We start from the raw sequence: 17,806 nt of genomic DNA on the forward strand, positions 1-17,806 counted from the left end.
CTCATCTAAGTAATCACCAACTTTGGTCAAGTCTACCTCCAAAACATCTCTCCCCACCTTCTGCCTCTAATCTAACTCAAGTCCACCCTCGTTTCTCACCTGATAGTTCTAGTAGCCTCTTAATTGGCCTCCGGGCCCACTCCCTTTAATACGTTCTTTAACTAGAGTGATCTTTCTAGTCCACAAATCTGACTTTTAAATGGAGTCCCATTAACCTAAAATTTCAAGTCCACAGCTAAGTTTAAAAGGCCCTCTAGGGCTTCCCTGGTGGCGCAGTGGTTGAGAGTCCGCCTGCCGATGCAGGGGACACGGGTTCGTGCCCCGGTCCGGGAAGATTCCACATGCCGCAGAGCGGCTGGGCCTGCGCGTCCGGAGCCTGTGCTCCGCAACGGGAGAGGCCACAACAGTGAGGGGCCCGCGTACTGCAAAATAAATAAATAAATAAACAAACTTTAAAAGGCCCTCTAGGGGACTTCCCTGGTGGTCCAGTGGTTAAGATTCTGGCTTCCACTGCTTCCACTGCAGGGGGCACAGGTTTGATCCCTGATCAGGGAACTAAGGATCCTGCATGCCGTGTGGTGGCCAAAAAAAAAAAAGTGGGGAGGGCCCCCTAGGACCAGACCAGACTGCCTCTTTAGTCTTACCTCTAATCTCTGTCTCTAGGCAGAGAACTTCATTTAATTATTACACTGGCTTCCCAGCTTTCTCACAAATTCTGTCTTCAACTGAGAATACTCTCCCTCTTTCCTGCCTGCGCTCCCCAAGCATCCTTCAGGTCTCAGTTTCCTGGGGAACAGAAGCCTCCCTGGATTCGCCTAGACTGAGTAAGGTGCCTCTACTCAGTGTTTCCAGAGCAAGAACTTTTCTGCTTTTCTTCCATCATATCAGAATTGCCTGTGTATCTGTATGTCTCCCACATGAATCTCTGAGCTCTGGGTGATGATGCTGATACGAAAGATAACAGCAACAAACACATACAGCGTTTACTTTGTGCCAGGAAGCGTTCTCAGTACTTTACACCTATTACCTCATTTAATCTTTATAACCATCTTAGGAAGCAGATTTTATTCTCAACTCTGCTTTAAGGATGAGGAAACCGAGACAGGGAGCGAGAAACTAAGGAAGGACACAGTTGGCAAGCACAGAGTCGGGATTCCAACCTGGCTGCCCGGCTCCACAGTTTAAACTTTTTAACCACTATGCCAGTCTGGATCACTCTCTCTGTCCTTAGAACCTATCAGGAGCTGAAGCACTGTCTGTGGAGCCAACGAATGAATGAAATAATCTTATGCGGGGGCAGTGTCGGCCTCCTACACGGCAAGCTCCTCCTAGGCCCTGACAGGCTTGTGCCATCGGGCCCCGCCGGCCAAAGTGAGCTACGCCTGCACCCCGCCACCTCGCGGCCTCAGAACGCCCACCAGCAGCGGCGCGCGGGGTCAAGGGGCGGTGACAGCCGGGCGGCGGGGGCGGAGATGCTACCAGCTGGGGTGTCACCCAGCCCGGAGGCGACTCGCGCTCCCTCGCCGGGACGGCGGGTCCGGTCCGCCCGCCCACTCTCCGCCCGCTCGCCGGGCGGCGCCCCCCACCCATTTGCCCCGCACCCCCTTGTCCTGTGGGGTCCCCTCAGTCCGGGTTCCCTTCTCAGTCCACTTCCCTCCCCTCCCCCACACAACCGTCCCCGGCGTCCCGCCGCGCCCCATCCTGCGCCGCCTCCGCCCAACTCCTGGGACTCCTCCGGCCCCGGGTGCTTGCTGACCCTCACCTGCCATGTCCTGGACCCCACCGCAGAGGGAGGTGCATCACGGCCGCGAGGAGGCCGGGGACAGCACTTCAGAGCAGACAAAGGGCGCCGCCATGTTGGAGTCGGGCGGAACCGACCTCGCTGGCTTCCCGTCTGCAACTTCCGGCGCATGCGCAGCGTTCGCCCTAGCCGTAGCTCGTGGACAGGCGCATGCGCTTACTGTAATACAGTACTTCTGCAGTTAGAATTGTTCGCCTTGTAACCCTTTCTTGGTTTTCTATTCCAAATGTAACAATAACAGCTCCTACGTGTTCAGCGCTTACTGTGTGCCAGGCACTGTGTTAAGCGCTTTACGTGCACTATCTCAAGTCCTCTCACCAACATACGATGTTTTCGTCTCCCTTTTGAAGAAGGGAAAACGGAGTCTCAGGGTAAATGAATTGCCAGCTGTCAAGCATCTTACAAGTGATGAAGCAGAGATGTGAACCTAGTTGTGGCATCAAAGTTGCAGAACCACGATTATGTTTTTCTGCTTTCTGAGCCAACCACTACCCGCTTCCCTGTTTAGAGGAGATCCAGGATTAGCCTGGATGTGAATGAGGGTGCCTGGAAACAAAAGTCTGCCTGCAGACGTGACCAGCCACACTGTGGCCTCTTTACAACTTTTCAGCACCTTAAGGCCATTGACTTTTCTACTTCCAAACAGTTCCTCAGCTTTCTCCTTTCTTCACTTCCGACCCTGTTTGTTTTTCATGATCCATAATTTTAAAAACACTCTGTCACAATCCAAAACTCCTTTGCTCTTTGTCTTTTTGTCACATGGATTTGGTAAAAATTTCAGCCCTGGGTGAATCCAACTGCTCCTTTTCTCTTTGCCGACACCTAAACAGCCAAACACAATTGGAGAAAGTACCCAGTGGGACAGACTGTTCCCTACAAATCCATGACTGCCAGCCTTAATAGGGACTTCAACATATGTCAGTCTGGCCAATTGACTGCTCCTCTCTTCACAATAACTAGAGAAACTAAAAAACTCAGCAGCAGTTGACTTCACCCTTTCATTTACAGGAAAATGATAGCAAATCTGATAGGAACTCTCCTGTCTTCCCAATACTAAGCATGCACATCTACTTCTGAGTCATCTGTGTTGGATGTAGTCAATTGAGACTCGGCATCCATTCCTTCCAGAATTTAAAAAGTTAAAATTTTATTTCCCAGACTCAGTAGCAGTTAGAATCCCAGATACAGATGGTTCTGCCAGTAGGTAAGATTTGGAGGGTGGAAGAGAGGGAGTAGCCATTGGCCTGCTGATGTTAGCTGATTTTTGCTGACAAGAAAGGTCATGCAAATGTGGGGGGTTGCAGCAGTGCATTGTGGCCGGTGTCCAGCTTCATGAGTGTTCAGAAGCATCTGTGAGATGTTGCCAGCCGAACTCAGCATTCTAGTGCCTGGGAACCAGCTTCTAGTCCCAAATTTAGATCTAGGGACCCTTGCTGTGGTGATATGTTCTTGAGTGCAATAATCTCAGTGGTGGCCTCTCAATTCCCCATCTTCCTGATTGTGGCAGAAGTAATAGCTCCTAATTGGTGAGTTCTGTGGTATTCTGGGAGCCATTAATAAAAGCCCAGTCTAGAGACCATTCTTTTAGCCCCCCCAGTAAGTTTATAAACATTTAATTCTCTGTATTAAATCCATTTCTAGTTAAAATAAGCTTAGAAACAACGTAAGGGATCTTTGCAGTGATGGAAATGTTCTGTACCTTGACTATGTCAATATAAATATCCTGGTTGTGATATCGTACTACAGTTTTGCAAGATGTTACCATTGGGGGAAACTGGGTAAAGGATGAGGAGGGGGATGGAATTGCTCTGTATTGTTTCTTACAGTTGCATGTGAACCTACAGTTATTTCAAAATAAAAAGTTTAATTAAAGAGAAAGCCCAGTGAGGTTTCTATTTCTGCAGGAAACTGACCCTCAAAGATGGAAATCAGGGCATTAAGTTTGAAGGTGATGCAGATCTAGTCTATTTCATGCAGGCAAAAAATAGTTACATAAGTTACCATTCATCGCAATAAGTATTGTTGCCTAGAGGAAAGTGCCTAATGAAGGTAAGGCTGTAGATGGAGCAGTTGCTGCAACTGACCCTTATGGTGAGAGTGAGGACCACAAGGACTGTGGGGTGAACTGGCTGTTTATAATTACACTGAAGAGTTTCAAAAAAGAAATATTTAGGGTTTAAATTCTCAGCTCAAGACAGAGCCAGAGAACCAGGGCCCACTCCTGACTACTCTAAATATGTTTTCTCATCTCTTGTAGCCACAGGGCTTATGCAGTCAAAAATTGGACAGAGCTGATCCTGTGGGTTGCTAACCTGCAATATAATTGCAATGTTAAGTTGTAACATAATTGCAGTATAACTGCAACGGGCCAGATGCATTGACTGGGAACAAGGGACACTTAGGAATCAAAATGGGGATGTTTGGGTGGATGCAGATGACTGAGTTCCCTGACTCCCCAAATCCAGAATTCAGTGAAACTCCCGTGCCACCGAAGCAGCCCCTCCTCCCATCGAATGGGCTGATCCTGCTTTTCCTGGAGAGCATGTAATAACCTCATAGTCGGAAGTTATTTTACAAGGAGATGCTGGTTCCTTTCAGAGACCACTCCACCATCCTTCATTTGTCTCCAGATCTATAAAGAGAGTCTAATTCCAAAATGCCCCAGGGAACAAGCACAGAGTCTGACTATGGAGATGGCTTACACACAAGAAAGAAAGAAGGAAAGGAAGGGAAGGGAAGGGGGATGGAAGGAAAGGAAGGAAGGAGGGAGGGAAGGAAGGAGGGAGGGAAGGAAGGAGGGAGGGAAGGAGGAAGAGAAAGAGAGAGAGAGAGAGAGAGCACCTTAACTAATACATGAGCTGCAACCTGGGGAATATGGGTGTAACTGGATTCTAAAGGTGCTAGGTCCAGGAGGAAGGGAGATTACATTCGACTTGGCAGAATGTCTCGATACAAATGCACATTACAGATATTTGGGTGTTTTAATGTTCCAGCTGAGAATGGTTCTAACAGCACAGTTGGTTGAATAAAATCTGGACCCCATAGTGGTCTTCATTAAATGACGGTGAGATGACAGAAACTCTTTAGAGTAACAGAGAGGAGGAAATGCAAACATTTGGGCAGGGTGGTTGGGACAGGGCAGGAGTAAGTATACATGTGTTGATTGAGTGAGTGAAGGACTGACTGTCCTGGTTTCTCACTAGGGGCCATTCCTCCAGTGTATTACTAACTGGCTCCCTCACCCCGAGCTCCTCCCCCTCTAACCCCTTAGCCCTCAGAGTGAGACACAGGGCCCGTCACCATCTCCGAAGTCTCGGCCTAAACCTCATCCACCCCCTACCCTAAAGTCTTCCCAAAGCTCAGTCACTACTTACACATGGGCTACCTTGCATTTTCCCAATAAGGAGATTTTTTTAACTGGTTGGCCAGCTTGTGGATATAAACTTGAAGTGCTGTAGATAAACTGACAAATATATCTATTTATACAATTTAGTTTATCAGTTTGATTATAAACAGCTTAAAAATCATGAATTATATAACAGTGTATTAATTTATAAAGGCTACTTTTTTTTTCTCTGCTCAGTTTTCATGTAATGGTTTCCTTTACTCTTCACAGACATCCTCAGCACACATCCTTGACATACACTTTTAAATTCCTTTTCATTTTGAAAACTTTGTAAAGTACACAAGAGTAGTGAAAATAATGAAATATTTTCTATATACCCAGATTCAACAGTTAACTTTTGCTAAATGTACTTAGGATAGCTTTCCTTTCTTTCTTTTTTTTTTTGGCTGCACTGTGAGGCACGCAGATCTTAGTTCTCCCCACTGACCAGGGATGGAACCCGTGCACCCTGCAATGGGAGTGCGGAGTCTTAACCACTGGACCGCCAAGGAAGTCCCTATCCTTTCTTTCTTTCTTTCTTTTTTTAAAATTTATTTAATTTATTTGTTTTTGGCTGCGTTGGGTCTTTGTTGCTGTGCGCGGGCTTTCTCTAGTTGCGGCGAGTGGGGGCTACTCTTCGTTGCGGTGCACAGGCTTCTCATTGCGGTGGCTTCTCTTGTTGTGGAGCATGGGCTCCAGTAGTTGTGGCACGTGGGCTCAGTAGTTGTGGCTTGCGGGCTCTAGAGCATAGGCTCAGTAGTTGTGGCACACGGGCTTAGTTGCTCCGCAGCATATGGGATCTTCCCAGACCAGGGCTCGAACCCGTGGCCCCTGCATTGGCAGGCGGATCCTTAACCACTGCACCACCAGGGAAGTCCCTGTCGCATCTCTTTCTAACCCAGCCAGGAGAAGGTCTCCAATTATAAGGACTAGTGTGATTAGATCGAACTCACTCAGATAATCCAGATCAATATCCCTATCTCAAAGTCCACACCTCTGATAAATATATATATTTAAATAAATATATATTTGGTCTTCTGGTTCCTGGCACAGAGCTCCTAACAGCCTTGAAATTTCCCAAGTCAGAAGAGTGAAAAGGGTGTCTTTTGTTATGTAAATGAGGTGACTTTTGGAAAGCCCCTGTGTCACCTAAGAATGTGGGCAGGAGAACCAACCACGTGATTAGAGGGTTGGAACTGTCAGTCCCACCGACCCCCTGACCTCTTGTGATGTGAGCCGGGCTGGAGAATGATGGCCACCAAAGGCCAGTGATTTAATCAGTTGTGCCTATGTAACGAACCTCCATTAAAACCCAAAAGAACAGGGTTTGGAGAGCTTCTGGGTTGGTGAACACGTGGAGATTGGGGAAAAGTGGCGCTCTCAGACAGTGTGGAAGCTCCTAGCCCTGTGTACGTACCTCGCCTGTGCATCTCTTCCATCTGACTGTTCCTGAGTTATATTCTTTTATAACAAACTAGTAATCTAGTAAGTAAAATGTTTCTCTGAGTTCTGTGATCTGCTCTAGCAAATTAATCGAACCTAAGGACTAATCTAATCCCCCTACAGTGGGACTCTCCCATCTGTAGGTCAGAAGCACAGGTGACAACCAGGACTTGTGATTGATGTCTGTGACAGGGGCAGTCTTGTAGGACTGAACTCTTAGCCTGTGAGATATGAAGCTATCTCCAGGTAGGTAATGTCAGAAATGAATTAATTGGTTGGTAATGTGGAACAAAACAAAACAAAACACATCAGAACTGCTGTCAGAATTGGAATACCCTTAATCACACCTGCAAAGACGCTTTTGCTGTGTAAGGTAACATTTTTCACAGGTTCTGGGGATTAAGGCATGGACATCTTTGGGGTACCATCTTCTACCATACATAGTTATTTATTTATAGTAGTACTACTGTTTCTGTTTAATGAAGCCATACCAAGTTTCCTCTTGCAGACAAAGAATGTCACCTGCCATAACAGTAAACAAAGGATGTTGAAGCCATCAAGCCACCAGCCAATGCAGCCACCCCAACGGTGCAACCTGAAGGGATTCAGGATGGAGAAAAACAGGATGCTGGCCCTAGGTAAGGTGGAGCCCTCATGATGGGTTTAGTGCCCTTGTAAAAGCGACCCCAGAGAGCTTTCTTGCACTTTCTGTGAGGTGAAGACACAGTGGAAAGACAGCCATCTATGAACCAGTAGGCAGGTCCTTACCAAACACTAAAATCTATAGGTGCCTTGATCTCAGACTTCCCAGCATCCAGAACCGTGAGAAACAAATGTCTGTGGTTTAACTCCCCTAGTCTATTACTGCTCGAACCGACTAAGACATGGACATATTGTCAGTAGTATTCCATATAGTTCTTAGGTAGGAAAGAAACAAAACTAAAAACAACTAAAAACTGGGAATGCAGCCAGAGAATGACTGAGGTTTGGGAAACTGAGGCCTGGATGAGAAGGTTCCAAGGCTTGTCTCAAGTGAGGAAGCAGCTGGAGTTGGAGGAAACAGCATCTGTTTTGTAGAAGGCCTACCTCCCAGTGACCCGACAGCAATCCTGTTGACATAACCCCGTTGATCAAAGCAATCCCGCAACTGCTCCAAGCCAGTTCCTGTGGCTCGTGGTGGAATTCACTCAGCAGATCCGGAGCTGGTAAATATAAAAGTCTGGTCCTCGGGTGGGAGCTGCATCCTGGAAAAGGCTGCTGACAACGGCTCCCTCTGCCAGTGCTAAGCCAGGCGCTATGGAATCAGTAACAGTCCCAACAGAAGACCCCAGAGACCTGAGAGCCTGCCCTAAAGTCAGGGGCCTGGAGACGGCCCTGGAGACTAGCTCAGGTAAGAGGTGGCAGAGGGTGCCTCAGCCCTGCAGCTGAGGGGGGCTGGGCAGGCTGGTGGGGGGGCTGGCAGCAGAGGGCTGACACCCTCCCCTCCGGGGCCGCCAGGATTCTCAAGCCATAGGTGGGCTTCATTTACAGTTGAACCTTGAACAACTTGGGGGTTAAGGGCGCTGACCCTCCACGCAGTAGAAAATCCACCTATAACTACAATCAGCCCTTCGTATCTGAGGTTCCACATTCACAGATTCAGCCTACTACGGATTGTGTAGTAATTGGTACTTATTGAAAAAAATCTGCATATAAGTGGACCTGCAGTTCAAACCCATGTTGTTCAAGGATCGACTGTATTTCCTGTGTTCACTAACCTACCAGCCCAGAAGCTTCCTTCTGAAGCCTGTGTCATAGTGAAGAGCACGTAGTTAAAGAGGATGGATTTGTTTATTATTTGGGTAACTTGAAACGTTACTTTTCTAAGAGCACAGACTTTGGATTCAGAGAGACGTGCTCTGGCACTTGCTTCATTGATAAATCGATTGTTTGGTTCTTGGCTTCTCCCCGTTTGGTGGGGTGGACGGAGCAGGGATCCCCAGGGCAGAGGGGACCGACAGACAAGATTATGGGTGGGGAAGGAAGAAGAACAGCATGATGTTCCCTGAGGACCACCAGCATCTGTACAAGCTGAGCCTCAGTTTCCTCACCTGTAGAAGGTGGCCAGGGCTCTCCTCTTACTACTCACTACAGTGTGGTCCGTGGACCAGCAGCACCGGCATTCCCTGGGAGCTTGTTAGAAATGCAGACCCGCAGGCTCCACCCCAGACCCGCTCGCTGTACCAGAATCTGCATGTTAACAAGATGCTCAGGCAGCTCGTGGGCACAGTGTGGTTGAGAGGCTCTGATGCAGTGGCCTCCATGCTCCTGGAAGGCAGAGAGCTGATAGGGGGAAGCCAGGTTTAAACTCAGGTCTCCCCAGTGCTGAAATCCACGCTCTTAGGCCCCACTGTCTTCCCATCTTTGTGTGTCAACTAACACGCAGTTCAATCCCTGTTAAGGGAACTCTATACTCAGTATTCTGTAATAACCTATATGGGAAAAGAATCCGAAAAAGAATGTATGTATGTATATGTATAACTGAATCACTGTGCTGTACACCTGAAACTAACACAACATGATAAATCAACTACACTCCAATATAAAATAAAAATTAAATTAAAAAAAATCCCTGTTGAATGAATGAACAAGGGAATGAACACATGAATTAATGGAACCATATCCCTTTCAGTGCTAACACAAATCTTTGGTCTTTTCCTTCCTTCTAGGTGGAAAGCCGGCCCGCCATCAGAAGGCCATCCCCAAAGCTCACCTAACTTTCGTCATCGACTGTACTCGTGGGAAACAGATCTCCCTGGCAGCACTCCCAGGGCCATCCCGCGTCCCTAGTCCCAACCTAGGACCTGTCATCCCTCCAATGAAGACTTACATCTTGTTATGTGGGGAAAACCGGCCCCCCCGTATAAATCAGGAGGCTCCCCTAGGTGGGGGAGGCCTTGCCCAGACCAGGGGCCCCCTGCCACCCTGCAGAGAGACTACGGCCCCAGATTCCTCTCCAACCAGCCCACCCTGCCTCCAGGGGGCTCCTGAAGCCAAGGGGAGCCCTGTGAAGACCGTGTCCTCGAGGTCTTCAGCTTGGGGGACGGTCATAGTCTCGCTCAAAGCCCTCTCCTCCTGTGTCTGTGCGCAGGCTGATTAACTGGATGAGCCTGGCCAAGGGAGGAAAGGGCTGGCAACCCAAGCTTCAGAGTTCAGCAGATGCAGTTCCCAGGGGTTCACTCCCTCTTCCCCAGCCAAGCAGAAGTCTTTTGTGCCTGAGCCAGGAAAGGAGCGTTAGATCCCTAAAGGACATCTGAAACAGCCACGAGTATCCTACTTCTCCATCCTCTCCATCTTTGTTCGCCTTTCAGCGGAAGCAGGATAAGGCAACGCCACACAGAAAGAGACTAATTCACTAACACAGCAAGTTCTGAAGGAGCATCTCCCGCATGCCAGGCCCTGCAAAGTGCTAAAGATGCTACAGCTTTCTTGGAGCTTGTACTCTTGGGGGTGGGGAAGAAAGGTTAAACAAGCTAATAAAGATGATTTTGAACAGTGTAACGAGTGCTGTGTAGAAACTGAAACAGGGTGCTGGGATGGAAAATGATGGGGCAAAGAGCTTTTCTGATACACTGATTGGGAAAGGCCTCTCTGAGTGGGTAACAAAGTATGATCTAAAAGATGAGAAGGGGCCAGCACTGCAAACCATCCTCCCTAGGGTCACCTGGTTGGCATCTCATCCCAGAGCAAGAGTCAGAACCTCCCAGCACAATGGGCAGGGATAGCACATTGCCTGCTGTCAGCTCACGTGCAAGTGTGTAGGTCGCTAGGGATCACCCGGAGGGTACAGGACTCAGGATGGGAGAATCAAGGGCCCAGGTGGGATGGGAAGTAAGGGGAACTGGCTTCTCAAGGGGGCAGAAGTGCTCAGAAAGGGAATGGAGTATCATGTTTGAATGAATGAAAATAAGAGAGATGATTTATTGAGCTGCGTACCAGGCTTATACTGCCCTCTAGGGATACAGAAAAGGGGGCTGGGGGCTTTGTCCCTACCCTGCAGGGCAGTCCTGTCCTCAGCAGCAAGTGGGGGTTGCTGTGAGGGGAGGTGTAGGTCTAAGAGATGCACAGAGCTGTGTGAGATTCATCTGAGGAAGAGTGTCTCAAGGCTCTTGGATTAAAATTGCTGAATGGGGCTTCCCTGGTGGTACAGTGGTTGAGAGTCTGCCTGCCGAGGCAGGGGACACGGGTTCGTGCCCCGCTCCGGGAAGATCCCACATGCCGCGGAGGGGCTGGGCCCGTGAGCCATGGCCACTGGGCCTGCATGTCCGGAGCCTGTGCTCCGCAATGGGAGAGGCCACAACAGTGAGAGGCCCGCATACCGCAAAAAAAAAAAAAAAAAAAAAAAAAATTGCTGAATGTTCATTTATTCAATGACGGTTTTACTAGGTTCCTACAAACACTAGTGGCTAACATGTACTGACCATTTGGTCTGTGCCAGGGATGTGACATCCTCCAAGTGTCAGTATCGGGAAGCACTGTTTTGTACCCATTTCACAGATTAGAGAACCAAGGCACAGAGAGGTTGAGGAATGCACTCAAGGTCTCATAGACTGGTGCAGTTGGGATTCGAAAACAAGCCAGCCTGATGCTCAATTTCTTGCTCTTAACTGTAGAGCAGATGGCCTCTCGTCCTTGGCAGGGTCTCTTCTAAACAGAAGGGATCTAGAGAGAGCAGACCCTGTCCTCAACGAGCTCACAGCCTGGTGGGGGAGGCAAGAAGAAGGTGACTATTGCAATAGCTTCTGGTAAGTGCAACAGTAAAGGCACAGAGAATGAAGTTGGTGCTGGAGGAGGATGCCCAGTCCATTAGGGAGAGGAGATCAAGGAGGGCTTCCTGCAGGAAGTGGCATCTAAACTAAAATCTGACCAGTGAGTGAGTCATACAAAGGCAAGGGGGCCAGGGTGGGGAGTGTTCCAAGGAGAAGGACGAAAGTTATTCAGTCTGGCTGGAGTATTCATTCACTCACCAAGTATTTGTTGGGCACCCGCTGTGTGCTAATCTCTGGGCTAGACCCTGGGATGGAGCAGTGATAGACAGACAAGGCCCTGCCATGAAGGAGCTTATCCTCCAGCTGGGGGAGACAATGCATGTACACACTCAAAACAGAGAGGCCAGAGAAGTGACAGGGACCATATCATGTGAGGCCTTGCAAGCCACGATGAGGTCTTTGTTTTTTGTTTGTTTGTTGTTTTTTGGGCAGCGCTTCATGGCTTGGCTTGGCTTGTGGGATCTTAATTCCCCGAACAGGGACCGAACCTGGGTCCCCCGCAGTGAGAGCACGGAGTCCTAACCACTGGACCGCCAGGAATTCCCGAGGTCTTTTGTTTGTTTGTTTGTTTGTTTGTTTGTTTTGTTTTTGCGGTACGCGGGCCTCTCACTGTCGTGGCCTCTCCCGTTGGCGGAGCACAGGCTCCGGACGCGCAGGCTCAGCAGCCATGGCTCACGGGCCCAGTCGCTCTGCGGCATGTGGGATCTTCCCGGACCGGGGCACAAACCCGCGTCCCCTGCATCGGCAGGCGGACTCTCAACCACTGCGCCACCAGGGAAGCCCCTGAGGTCTTTTTATTTTATTCTGAGATGGGGATCATTGGAAATTGTGAGCAGAAAGCAACATTACCTACCTTTAAAAAAAATTCCTTAGCTCTTGTGCTGGGATAGGAAGGCAAGGGAGGAAGCTGAGGAGGCTGCACCTTAATCCAGGCAAAGGGGGTGATAGTCTGGATTAAGGAGGTGGTGAGAGAATAGTCTGGATCACATATACCCCCTCCTCTTTCCTCCCCCTGCTGAGAATCACTGGACTAGAAAAGCGCAAAGACGTCGCTGCAAAGGGAGTTTGAGACCCACAAGGAAAAGTGTGGGGCTGCAGGTCTAGCTTTGCGCCAGAAGGTGTCGCCCTATCATCAGAATGGAGGCACAACCCCCTGGTCTGGGTGGGGAGGGCGGGAACCTGCGCGCTGAGGGGCCGGCGCCATGGGGCCAGCCATCTGGTGGGGTCAAGTTTTCAGAAGCCAGACTTTCATTCTAACCAGAATCCCTCTCATTTAGAAAAATAACTACTGATATTTTTATATGCACCACATGCCACCTCAGTTCTTCTCACACTAGACCCATGAGGTGGGTATAATTTTTGTTGCCATTTTACAGGTGAAGAAACTGAAGCACAGAGAGATGAAATGATTTGCCCAAGGTCACCAACTAGAAAGAGGCAGAGCCCAAATCCCAATCCCAGGCAGTGTGACTATGTAGTCATAGCGTCCTAACCCTGTTCTATGCTGTAGGTGCTCTGTTCATGTGTGTCGAATGAGTGAAGGAAGGAAGAATGAACATTCTCCAAGGACCCAGCCTAGGGTCTGGCAGTGTGTAGGGAGTGTTTGGGGGTCGAACACGTGAGTGAGGCCCTCACTGAGCTGGGGGCACACGGGTGCAGGAGAACAGCTCAGTCTCTTCACCACAGTCCTGTGAGGGGCTGTCCCATTTTACACATGTGGAAACTGAGGCTCGGGTAGGTTAAGCAACTGGCCCAAGGTCACACAGATAGGAAGTGGCAGAGCCAGGGTTGAAATGGAGGTAGTTCGCCCTCCAAGCTTTACCTACCCACAATACTGCAGGAACTTACTGAAAAGCTGTTGAGAGAATGAATCAACAAAGAGATGAAAGACTTCACTGAACCAGTGAGTGGAATGTGAGAATCAGTGAATGTGTTTCCAGGTTGGCAGTTATGCCTAATCAGGACTGTGTCCCCCGTGCCCTAAAGGTGCCTGGTACATAATAGGTGGTCAAGAATTGTGTGGGAAGGAAAGAAGTAAGGAAGGGAGGGAGGGAGGGAGGAAGGAAAGAAGGAAGGAAGGAAAGAAGGAAGGAAGGGAGGGAGGGAGGGAGGGAGGAAGGGAGGGAGGGATGAAGGAAGGAAGGAAGGGAGGAAGGGAGGAAGGGAGGGAGGGAGGAAGGAAGGTAGGAAGGAAGGAAGGAAGGGGGGTGATGAAGGGGAAGATTTGCTGTCCTGCTCTCTCCTCTCTGGCTCCCTGGGGCCAGTAGCCTCGCTTTGTGCCCTTCAGGGAGGCACTTCAGAGGCCCCCCACCCAGTCTAGCAGCCCTCAGGCTCCCATGGGAGGTTGACCCTGGGTCCAGGCCCTGGAGGGCCTCAGAGCTCACGACTGGCCTGGCTGGCTGCCCAGGGTGAGCCCCAGGCCAGCTGTGCTGACTGTAAACAACACCTCCTCCCCTGCCCAGAGGCTCCTGCTTCAGGCACCAACCTAGCAGACTCAAGTCACCATGCCCCTCAGGACCCTCTCTTGTTTGAGGGCAGAGCCAGAGGGTGGCAGCTTGGTTTTCCCTGTTCAGAAAACAAGCACAGAGATTTTCACAGGAGCTTAGCATTTATCGAGCTTATACTAAAACACCATCTCTCTCTGGTTGCTCACAGCAGCCCTGGGAGGGGGTTACCTGATCTTTGTTTATGATGAGAAATTAAGGCTTCCAGGTGCTTTTCTCCCCCCATCTCTACCCCCAGGGCCCAGACAGGTCTTCTGAGAGGACCCTGGGGAACCTACCTTTTAGCTCCGCCTCACCTGCTTTTCCTGGAGAGAAGACCCCGGTACAGGGCAGCTCCTCTGCCCTACCAGCCCAAGTCTTGGTCTTTGTTTTTTTTTTTTTTTTTTCTTTTTTTTGGTTGCACCAGGTCTTAGTTGCAGCAGGCAGGCTCCTTAGTTGTGGCAGGAGGTCTTCCTTAGTTGCAGTAGGAGGGCTCTTTAGTTGTGGCTCGCGGGCTACTTAGTTACATCACGAGAACTCTTAGTTGTGGCATGCATGTGGGATCCAGTTCCCTGACCAGGGATTGAAACTGGGCCCCCTGCAGTGGGAGCACAGAGTCTTAACCACTGTGCCGCCAGGGAGGTCCCCCAAGTCTTGGTCTTGATGGAGCCAGAGACAGTGTGGGTGAACAGGGGGTGTCAGGATCCAAATCTAAATGAAATAACAGGGCTCTAAATGAGCCCTTCTGGGCATTTTCAATGCATGGCATATGGGGGCTAGAGTCAACCACCATGTGCCAAGCCCCTTAAGTGAATTACAGAACAACCACCGCAGGTAGATCCTATTAAGCACCATTTTATGGTGCAACAGAGGCACAGAGAGGTTAAGTTACTTACTCAAGATCACAAAGCTCAGAAGCAGCAGAGTCAAGATTTGAAGCCAGGTGCTGTGACTCCAGAGTCCGCAATTGACCCTCCACCCTTTACTGAGGCTTCTTAGCTTTTTAAAAAATTCTACAAACACTTACTTAGCTCTTTTCCCATGCCAGGCTTGGGAGCAAGAGGGCAGAATAAGGCATCTTCTGCCATGGCAGACCTGGGATCCAAGGCACACTGGGAAGAGGATGGGGGCAGGCGGGAGATGGAGGGGTACAATGTTGGAGGCGGGTCAGGGAAGGATGGCCTGGGGATGGGGGGGTTGGTCTGGTAGAGAAGCTCTGGGCTGAAGTTCTAGAGTCCTGGATCTTCACCTCATCTCTGCCACTGACTTGCTGTGTGACCCTGGGCAAGATCTTACCCCTCCCTGAGCCTAGGTCCCACCATCAAACCATGAGGAGTTTGGAATGACTCCCAGAGGACACAGGGCTGGCCAACTAAGCCTCAGGGTCTGCCCTCACTCCCAGGCATGTGCTCCTTTCATCTGAATTTGAGCTTCTTTTAAAGACAAGTTTTGGACCTAGGGTTCTTTGGGCTCTGTCTGTGACTCTGAGCGGGTAGCTCTGGAAGGCTTTCTGGAGGAGGAGGCTTTTGGCCTGGGCTAGGACTTGGAAAGTGATGGAACCTCCTAAGTCCTCCACACCCCTCTGGCACCACCTGACCTGGACCTTCTTGCAGGTCTCTAGCCCTAGAAGGCTGCATCTTTTCAACCACCTCGGCCTCCTGCCCACCCCCCACTCCAAAAGCTCTAAGATGTAGGAGTTCCCCTTCCCTATACAGGAAGGGACCAGGGGAGCTGCCTCGGTCCTTTGGTGGTGGGGGACTGATCTGGGGTGACCCAGCAGAGGACCTTCTAGAGTCACAATGATTCAAATTCCAGCCATACCACTTCCAAGCTGGGTGACCTTGGGCCAGTTGCTTGACTCTCTGAACCTCCTATCCTCCTTGGTACCTACCTTGCGTTTGCGATTGTTGTGGGGATGAGCACGTGTTTGGCACACACTAGGTGCTCAATGGATGGGGCTGCTACAATTCTTCTTCATGGGGCGGGGGCGGGGCCCAGGGCCCGCAGCCAGGCCTATATTTAGCCTAGAAAGTGTGGGGGGCCAGTGGAGACAAAGCGTGGCGGTCAGCCCAGGCGCCAGGGGGCGGAGTCAGCGAAGGAAAGCCTGCAGTCCCCACGTCCCCGCCCTCCTCTTCCGCAGGGTCACCTTGGCAGGAGGGCACCTTCACTCTAGATGTGCCCAGTCCCCAGCGGCCGCTCTGTCCGCGGCGCAGCCCTCATCCTCTAAAACCGGGATCTGGGGAGGGGCTGCTGGGGCCTGCGGGGTGGGGAGTATTCGGCCCCACTGGTGACTTAAGGAAATGCCCCCTTTCCCAGCCCAGCTTCCTGCCAGCCCGGCCCAGGCAGGGACGCCGCTGGGGTCGGGACGCCAAGGTGAGCCTGACCCCAAGTGGGGGTCGTGGGAGGGGGAAAGCTGGTCCGGCTCCTCCCCCCAACTCCTCGCCGATGAGTGTCGGGCTGCAAATAGCCCAGCGGAATCAGTGAGTCACAGAGGCTGGAAATACCGTGCCCCCGCTTCCCTCCCCTCCTCCTGTCTGCACCGAGCTGCGTGGAGGAGCTCCGCGGAGGAACCCTGATTTCAGTAGCGCCTGGGGGTGTGTGTGTGAGTCCTTCCAAAGGGTACTCAGACTCCCTGAACCAGTCAGCTTCCCCGCCAGGTTTCAGCCGGGCTATGCCCCGGGGCTGTGTGACCCTAGGCTAGTCACTCGGCCTCTCTGGTCCTCAGAACCCATCTGGTACGAGATAAGCTTCAAGAGCAACCCAGTGCAGCTGGCCCAACTCTGGTGTCCCTGTGCCTGGGACAGTGCCTGGCAGGTAGTAGCAGGGGCTGGCAGTTGGAAGAGAAGGCGATGCAAGGTTTTTCAGAGAAATAATTCCCGGATTATTGCCCTGGTGGGCCTGGGAGCCGAAGGAGGAGGCGAAGGACACCCACATTTCTGTGAGGTCTTGAACTTTGCTTGAGCTACCACCCCTGCCCCCAGATCTCAAGGAAGGTATGTCTGTTCATCCCCAGCCTTCGCACACTGCTGCCGCCAGCCCCATCCCAAGTTTGAGAACTTCAGACGGGTGATCTCCAGAAGTCCATGATTCTGTTGTTTATTGTGTGTGCAGGGTACAATGCCAGAACCCTCCTCTCCCGCCCCCAGTCATTTCCTAAGGGCCCCAGAATGGCAGGGGTGAGAGGGCACCTTACAGCACACTGACCAAAGAGGTGCAGAGGGCCGAGGCTGGCCTTGCCACTTGCTCCAGGGGCCCCGACTAACTGGGAACCACCCTTACCCATCACCCCTGCTTCTGTATGTGGGAGACTGAGCCAGGGTCACGGGGGGCAGTTGGGGCTCTCCAGAATGAAGGCAGACGGGAGGTCCTTGCCCTGGACTGGGGACTAGGAGGGAACTGGGGTGGGGACTCTTCCTGTGATTAGGACATTTTCTAGCAGGAAACTGTGGACGCAGGGTGCACAGGCTGAGAGGCAGAATGAGGGGAACTACCCCCCATGGCCCGGAGGGCTGGGAGGGCGGTTTGAGAGCAGCTTCTGACATCGTGGGTTCAAATCCAACCATCAGTGGTTAAGCTGGGCGCTCAGCTGTTCAGACTCTGTCCCCATTGAGAAGAATGGAGATGGTAAATCTGATTTTAGAACGTTCCGAATTTGGCGTTAACCCGTGGTAATGTTTAGTATTTGAAGGACAAAGATAAGTGTGCACGTGTGTACGTGCATGTGTGTACACCTGTTTGTGTGTGTGTGTGTTTGTGTGTGGTATACACACACCAAGCCTATAGCTTCACGGATTATAGAGGACAGGATGGGGGAGGTGAATGGCCACAAGGGAAGGTTGGCAGGAAGCTGGGGTCCTACCTTGAGGACCCAAAGCCCCATCCATGC

General features: G+C 50.8%; 2 protein-coding genes across 3 annotated transcripts in view; one reads left to right on the forward strand and one right to left on the reverse strand.

Annotated features, from left to right (window-relative positions):
* The window catches only part of ZBTB17 (zinc finger and BTB domain containing 17), a 32,490-nt gene extending 30,605 nt beyond the window's left edge, over positions 1-1,885 (reverse strand). For both annotated transcript variants that reach the window (XM_060089019.1, XM_060089018.1), the window contains exon 1: positions 1,763-1,885. The gene's annotated coding sequence lies outside the window, so the exon portion shown is untranslated. The remainder of the gene's footprint in view (positions 1-1,762) is intronic.
* A 5,354-nt stretch (positions 1,886-7,239) lies between these two features.
* Positions 7,240-9,768, forward strand: SRARP (steroid receptor associated and regulated protein). Its single transcript, XM_060118368.1, has 3 exons — positions 7,240-7,267; positions 7,867-8,019; positions 9,338-9,768. Exons 1-3 carry the CDS (start codon positions 7,240-7,242, stop codon positions 9,766-9,768), a joined length of 612 nt encoding a protein of 203 aa, XP_059974351.1.
* Positions 9,769-17,806: the final 8,038 nt, after the last annotated feature.

Source organism: Mesoplodon densirostris, chromosome 2 (assembly GCF_025265405.1).
Source record: "Mesoplodon densirostris isolate mMesDen1 chromosome 2, mMesDen1 primary haplotype, whole genome shotgun sequence".
Taxonomy (NCBI): Eukaryota; Metazoa; Chordata; class Mammalia; order Artiodactyla; family Ziphiidae; genus Mesoplodon; species Mesoplodon densirostris.

What these genes read in the sequence shown, in the direction of transcription:
- SRARP (XM_060118368.1), top strand. Translation starts at nt 7,240, where the DNA reads ATGGAGAAAAACAGGATGCTGGCCCTAG. An exon ending in AAACAGGATGCTGGCCCTAG is followed by an intron (nt 7,268 to 7,866) that starts GTAAGGTGGAGC and finishes CTCGGGTGGGAG; the next exon opens with CTGCATCCTGGAAAAGGCTG. An exon ending in GGCCCTGGAGACTAGCTCAG is followed by an intron (nt 8,020 to 9,337) that starts GTAAGAGGTGGC and finishes CCTTCCTTCTAG; the next exon opens with GTGGAAAGCCGGCCCGCCAT.